The sequence below is a fragment of the Anarrhichthys ocellatus genome, unplaced genomic scaffold, assembly GCF_004355925.1.
Source record: "Anarrhichthys ocellatus isolate YVR2014 unplaced genomic scaffold, GSC_Weel_1.0 scaffold55, whole genome shotgun sequence".
Classification (NCBI taxonomy): Eukaryota; Metazoa; Chordata; class Actinopteri; order Perciformes; family Anarhichadidae; genus Anarrhichthys; species Anarrhichthys ocellatus.
Genome location: NW_022280085.1, coordinates 1,554,119 through 1,561,130, shown reverse-complemented (window position 1 = coordinate 1,561,130; position 7,012 = coordinate 1,554,119). Strand labels below are relative to the sequence as shown.

Genomic DNA, 7,012 nt, shown 5'->3' with positions numbered 1-7,012 from the left:
AATAGCGTCCAGCTACTGTTACTCTAAGTGGCATTGACAATTCAATAGTATGGAAATATTGTTGCCACTTTTGTATAATTAATGGTGTTATTCTGATTCGTAAGAACATATTTGGAACATGTCAGTGTCGATGAATCAGGGCCTCGAGCTCCTCTGATAGAGCTGTGGGGATCACAACAACAACAAAAGTATACCACTGATCCAGACGGATTTCCTGCCTGTTTCGTTTCATTACTCAGTGAATGTATTCTGGCCTCGTCTCCAGCCGACACCTGTAAATAAGTCATCTGTTGTTGATGTGTTTCCTGGTCATCCTTCAGGTGCAGCCTGGAGAATTCAGCGCCTGGCGAAGCAAAGCATCCTACCTTGCTCGTTTTGTCTGTGCGGCGATGTGGGCTACATCGGCGGAGGCACTTGTGTTTGCGTGGGCGTTGGAAGAATTACAAACAGGAGACAAAGGTTCCCTTCTCCGCAACTGAAACAGGTGCGCGACTGAGGAATCGCATTTCCTTTCTCTGCGCTCTTAGAGAGGGCACCGCAACTCCCAATTACCTGAAAAGCAAAACCAAATGAAGGTTGTTTTTTTTCCTTTTCGTTTTTGTGAAACAGGCTTTATACATCAAAAGGCGACAATTATCTTCCTGCTTGAGATAATTGACTGTTTTTCGGCTCGTGGTGGGACAAAGTTTCCTGTATTTCCCACGCGTGATCAAAGCAGGGTTACTCAGGTTACTGCCCGACATCAGCAGTACCTCGCAAACCTGTCAGGATACTCTCTGTGTCTGTGTGTGTGTGTGTGGGGGGGGGGGTTGTTCTGTCACTGATCACACACACACACACACACACACGAGACAGAAAGTCCCCGACTGTGTCGCAAACACATGGATGTTTTTTTTTATTCAGGAGCTGGAGCAGGACTGCCGCTGGAATGAGGCCCGGCTGGGCGTGGCTTCCCGGTTCTCCCGGAGAGGAAACCGGAACGTCACCGTGCCCATTTAAGGATTTAGGACTTCCTCCGCAGCGTGGATTCAAAATAAACAGCATAGCAGTCCGGCGTTTTATATAGAGGCCATAATTCATATCTAATGGGGGCGAACATCGCGTGCACATGAGCTGATAACGTATTTAATGTGACATTTGTAAAAGTAGATTAACTCAAACAAATAATAATAAGCGCTATTATTTTTTATTTGTTTACAACGTAACAACATGGACGGGTGAATTAAAAAGCACTGGTTTGTTCTAACAGAGACACCTCACCTCTTCGCTTATCCAACGGGCCGCTTATTCAACCTACAAGGCTGTATAACTAAAGATAAATAAAGCGGACTCTTCTATTTCTGACGGTCTCTCTCTCTCTCTCTCTCTCTCTCTCTCTCTCTCTCTCTCTCTCTCCCATGCCTACAGGCTTGTTTACAGTTGCCTCTTCCCGGCAATAGCGTCACTCAACGTCGCACTCGCTGGGCGTGGACTCCGAGCTGCTCGCCCAATCGCGACGCCGCATTGCCCCGACAGCGAGAGCGCGTGTGTATGCCTATATAAATAGGCACGGTTCCGACCCGACCGAACACACCTCAACGAGCGCTCGAGAACCAAGCATCATTTAGAATTTAGGAATTCCAAACCGAGTTATAACTTGTTTTTCCTCCGCGGGATTGCGAAGAAGAAGAAAAGACAACAGCGATCAGACACTGAAGAAAGACTTCTGACACTGAGCTGTTTGTTGGACTTTGGACTTTCACTCTTTTTTGGGAGCGATATTGAAATCCCCTTTTTGAATAACTCGGGACACTGTTGAGAGAGACGACGAGTTGGTGCACGCTCTCTGCTGACACTGACATTTTACTGATTATCGAGAGACTGTTTCTAAAAAAAAAAGAGCAGCTGGTAAGCTCACTTGTTTTTCTTACGACTTTATGTCTACAAAGATGGAACAGCCCTTTTACCATGACGACTCTTTTCTGTCGGCTTACGGTCAGTCGGACGCAGCCATGCACGACTACAAACTGCTAAAGCAGAATATGAATATGAATTTGAACTTGACAGAGCCCTACCGCAGCCTGAAATCCCAGCTGAGGGCCGAGATAGACCCGTACCAAGGGGGGCACCATGATGTGGGGTCGCTGAAGCTCGCGTCCCCGGAGCTGGAGAGGCTCATCATCCAGAACAGTAACGGCGTGATCACCACCCCGACCCCGGGCCAGTTCTTCTACAACCGGGGCATCACCGATGAGCAGGAGGGCTTCGCCGACGGCTTCGTGAAAGCCCTGGACGAGCTGCACAAGATGAACCAGATGCCCCCTCCCAACGTGTCCATCGGAGCCGGCGGAGTTACGACGTGTTCGGCAGCAGCAGCGGTAGCGGCGGCCTCTGGCATCTTCGGCTCCGCCCTGCAGCCGGAGCCTCCCATCTACACCACACTGAACGCCTACTGCCCGAACACGAGCCTCTCTTCCGCGTCCAGCTACCCAACGGCCACCATCAGCTATCTGCCGCCGCACCAGCAGAGCCACCCGCAGTCCGCACCGCACGGAGCGCACCCGTTCCAGCACGCTCTCCCGGGCTCCGCGCTCCATCCGCACCGGCTCGTCTCACTGAAAGAGGAGCCCCAGACCGTTCCCGACCTGCTCAGCAGCGACGGCTCGCCTCCCATGTCCCCGATCAACCTGGAGACCCAGGAGAGGATCAAGGCGGAGCGCAAGAGGCTGAGGAACAGGCTGGCGGCGACCAAGTGCCGGCGGCGCAAGCTGGAGCGCATCTCCCGGCTGGAGGATAAGGTGAAGGGTCTGAAGAACGACAACGTGGGGCTGTCCAACACGGCGTCGGTGCTCCGGGATCAGGTCGCGCAGCTCAAGCAGAAGGTCCTGACACACGTGAGCAGCGGCTGTCAGCTGATGCTCACGAGCAAGTTGGAGGCGTTTTAAAACGACAGAGACTACTAACTGACTGAGAAGTAATAACACTGGAGTCGCGCTCTGCACGCGCGGCACCGGGACACCGGGCTGGTGTGCTGTCAGCATGGACAGCAGCACAGGCCCGCCGAGCTGTGCGTAGAACAAACTCTTTAGGCTATTTAGGGGTGAAAAGAAAAAATGGTACTTCCGGATGCTGGACATCGCTCAAAGCACCATTCAACCCCTGAAACCGCGGGGCAGCATCCAGACCGAGCAGACACTGAGCAGCGCGGCGTGCACAGACAGACCCACGAGTCGGGGTTTACTAATGGTAGAACGTGGGAATAATTAGTGTATTTCTTTGTACTTTTTGCAACCGATAATGTCATGCAGTGCTGCATTTATTCAATGTGTAAATTATTTTTTGTTTGTCCGGTTGATCCGGCCAAACCAATGACGTCCAATGTTTACACTGTCTTTTTGTTTGTTTTTTATTTGTGATGTGTATTTAAGTAAAGTGTCTCCAAATGAAACGAAAAAATAGTGGACTTGAGTGTTTGTTTTCATATCAGTATCACACGAAACCCACATAAAGAGTGGGGGGAATAGATGATCACAAATGGGGTTTCTGTACTTCCACATTGTGACAATAACAGTTGCCATAGCTCCCGGTGAGGAGTCCTGACACAAGCACATTCAGGTTTCCGCGTTTTTACGCACAGAGCGTATAGCACGCGCACGTAGGCCTTTCCTTGTTACGCACGGGCTTGTCCATATTCGGGCATGCTGGTGAAGACTCCGTCACAGGGGAGGGTTTCTGGAAACCCCCGCCCAGGTAACGCACACTAGTTCCATCTCTCTCCCTCCTTCTCGATAAGGGCTTCTCGATAAGGGCTGCGAGCTCCGCGAGGGTGGCGGAATTTCCTTTTGTTATTATGAAACTTTAGACTTAACAAGCTTGTTGTATTTAGATAGATTTGCTAAATGACAGCAGGAAGTAAGCATTTAAAGCACCGTTTTCACTGTGAAACGCGAACTGTGATAAAAAGGTTTATTATAAATGAATCAATATAAAGCCTTAATTACATTCTCAAATCCGTCGGGAGCAACCTGTCGGTGGCACACACGCGTCACCGTCGCAGTACATATTTGAGGTGTCAGTATAATATAAAAAAAAAAGATTAGCAGGAGGGGAAGTGACAGTGGCTCCAGGAATGCCGGGGGCGTCTCGAGATGCCACACCGCTTGGCAGAGCGGTAGGCGCGAGTGGGCGTCGGGAGCGCGCGGGAGCATCTTGTGTGGATGGACGGATATGTGCGCGCTGCCAAGGACAACATTCTTGTGGGACTCGTCAGAGGCCAAATATGTGCGGCACCAGGGGGCTCAAAGGATGGATGGATGTATGGAGAGGGGGGGGGGAGTCCCGCGTTAGGTGTAAGTGAATGAGTCATTAAAGCACTCACGCTATTACCCAGAGGTCACTAAACGGTTTTTCCCGGACCCCAGACGCACATAACAATGATAATGTAAACTGGGGGAGGTGATGGGAGGGAGGGTTAATTGCGCACTAAAGTGACTTAGGGGACCATTTGGGAGCTTATTATCTGGAAAATATGTGAAGCCAATAAAGTGTGTGAAAAAAAACATAGATCCGTCCAACATAGATGCTTCTGTGAAGTCGTGCGCAAAGCTGGTCTCAGGAAAACTGAGGGGGATTTCTGTCCTGCTAAAGCAGTGTGTGACGTGCAAGTAAACAAGACAGCCGGCATGTACTCAGAAAGGAAGATCTCTCTCTCTCTCTCTCTCTCTCTCTCTCTCTCTCTCTCTCTCTCTGTCTCTCAGTACTCACGAAAACCACTTCAAAAGAGCGAAGGAGTGAGGGCTGCGGTTTTGCGCGCACTCTCACCTCAAGCTGTTTTGGAGAGGTTTTAACCTCTTCTTTTATATCTGACGTATTTAAATAGCCTAATTTCCATCAATAACAACTCCCCCATTTAACTTTTCTGCCATGGACGTGGAAACTGAACCGGACACGCCCACACAAGTTCTCCTTTTCATCAAGAAACCTAGATTTCAGGGGATGTACATTATTTTATTTTTGTATTTATCTCAGTGCCTGTTTCTGCCTTGTTCAACAGTTTCAAATATGAATGGCAGTGCCCGCCCCTATGAAGTATGGCAGAATGTTTTATTTTCTTTCAAATATTCATGAATATATGGAGTGTTATTAACCCAATAACACCTCTTCTGCACTCACAAGCATCAAGCAGAACAGCTACTACTCAAAGGAATACTTTTTAATTATCACTGCAGCGTTGAAGTCTCCATTTACGCACACAGCAGGCCTACATATTATTATGCGCGCGCGCACACACACACACACACACACACACACACACACACACACACAAAACAAGCCAATTGAAGCCATACGGGCTCTCCACACGCCTCGGCCCACAACCCACACTAAGTGTCTGTTGGAACATCTGTGATGTGAACGGTGACGTATGAAGAGCTCTGGGTGGGTTTGATTTTCCTCTCCAAGAGCCCCCATCCCCTCCCACAGACACACACACTGGCCTGGCTCTCTATCACTCATCCTCTCCCTCTCTCCGGTCTTCTGTTATCTTTTCGAAAAGCATGAATATTCCTCCCACCTTGCCGCAGCCATCTGAGCTTCTTACAGAAGTTGGATCACCAGTTTTAGCCGGCTAATAGAGAACTGATTCGGGGAAGGGGATGTTTTCTTTCATGTGACCTTGTTTCGCAAAAGTGTGTTGTAGTCATAAAAAGAAACATTTGAACCATATAAATAAGAAATTATTCACAGTCTGTTGCGTGTATTGAGGCCGTAAAATGTATGTGTTTTCACTTTGATCATAGTAACAGTATCACACGTGTGGGAAGCCTATATGAATGACTCTTTATAGGCCATATGTATAACGATAACAGAAGTGGTTTACACTTAAATAAGCATGATTCATTAGTTATCTGTCCCATTAATTCAACATATGGTCGTAGTCAGGGACCAACTGTCCTCGACACAATGCTGCCAGTAACAGTCATGGATGGATTAGTGAACAGGCCTACCGTGGACAAGCCCAGGGGCCCAAAGTGTCAGAGGCCCAACGGCATTCACCTACAAAATGTCAACTCAAAGAGACACGCACCAACCAGGAATAGACCCAAAATGACTACAAAGAACATAAAACAACCGCAAAGAGACTCAAAACGATTACAAAGAGATGCAAAGTTACTACAAAGAGTTGCAGAATGACTACAAAGACACGCTAAATGCCAAAAAAGATACAAAACAACATCAAAAAGAGGCTAAACAACTATATTTATGCGTGTCTTCCTCCTGAGGGATGGTGGGGTCTTTTGCATGTCTGTGCCCAGGAAACCATTGTCTCATAATCCGCCCATAGTGACAGTAATGTATCGGGGTCATTCATTTGGCTGTGAGGTATGATGAAGCTGTCACATACTGAACACTGAATGAATATACAGGGAATTGGCATGTAGACAGCATTTTGTTGATTTGTTGAATATGGTCACGTTCTAGTATATGTTGGTGTATTAACACTACAGCATAGCAGTGGCCTAGAACGCAGGTTGTAGATTCACACATACAGTACTGTACAGAGTAAACCAGCCAGTGATTCAGCGTAGTATGAAGTGTTTCTGCAGGTGCACATCGTCATCTAGTGGAGTAACACTGAAACAGCAGCTAAAGATCTTGAGCCGCAAGCCAGAGAGATTTAGCACCCATAATAGCTGTCCTTGTGTACTCAGATGGGATGATTAAAATTCTGATTATTCATCATATTGTTTGAATATGAAACATTTCTCTTTAACAGGAAATAATGTGGAAATTGTGCAATCTTCATAGAAGTTCCCTAATACAAGAAGAGAGCATACATTATTCATCTTACTACAAACCTGCCTGTCTGCGCAGCCTCTAGGATCACAATTCAGTATTTCATTTCAGTAAGGGACTGTGGGGAAATTATCAGGGTGGGAATGTCAGAAAATGGAGAGGGTTATGTATTTTGTTTTCTTTTGCTGAAAAGGTGTGGTGGGCCCTATAATTAAATCATTGAAAGGGCTACCTGCCT

General features: G+C 47.6%; 1 protein-coding gene across 1 annotated transcript; it reads left to right on the top strand.

Annotated features, from left to right (window-relative positions):
• Positions 1-1,578: 1,578 nt before the first annotated feature.
• On the top strand, positions 1,579-3,435 carry junbb (JunB proto-oncogene, AP-1 transcription factor subunit b). The gene has a single exon (XM_031870955.1). The coding sequence runs from the start codon at positions 1,917-1,919 to the stop codon at positions 2,922-2,924; it is 1,008 nt and encodes a 335-aa protein (XP_031726815.1). The 5' UTR covers positions 1,579-1,916; the 3' UTR covers positions 2,925-3,435.
• Positions 3,436-7,012: the final 3,577 nt, after the last annotated feature.

Bases quoted from the DNA above. Each gene is read 5' to 3' on its own strand.
- junbb (XM_031870955.1), top strand. From the start codon at position 1,917: ATGTCTACAAAGATGGAACAGCCCTTTTACCATGACGACTCTTTTCTG.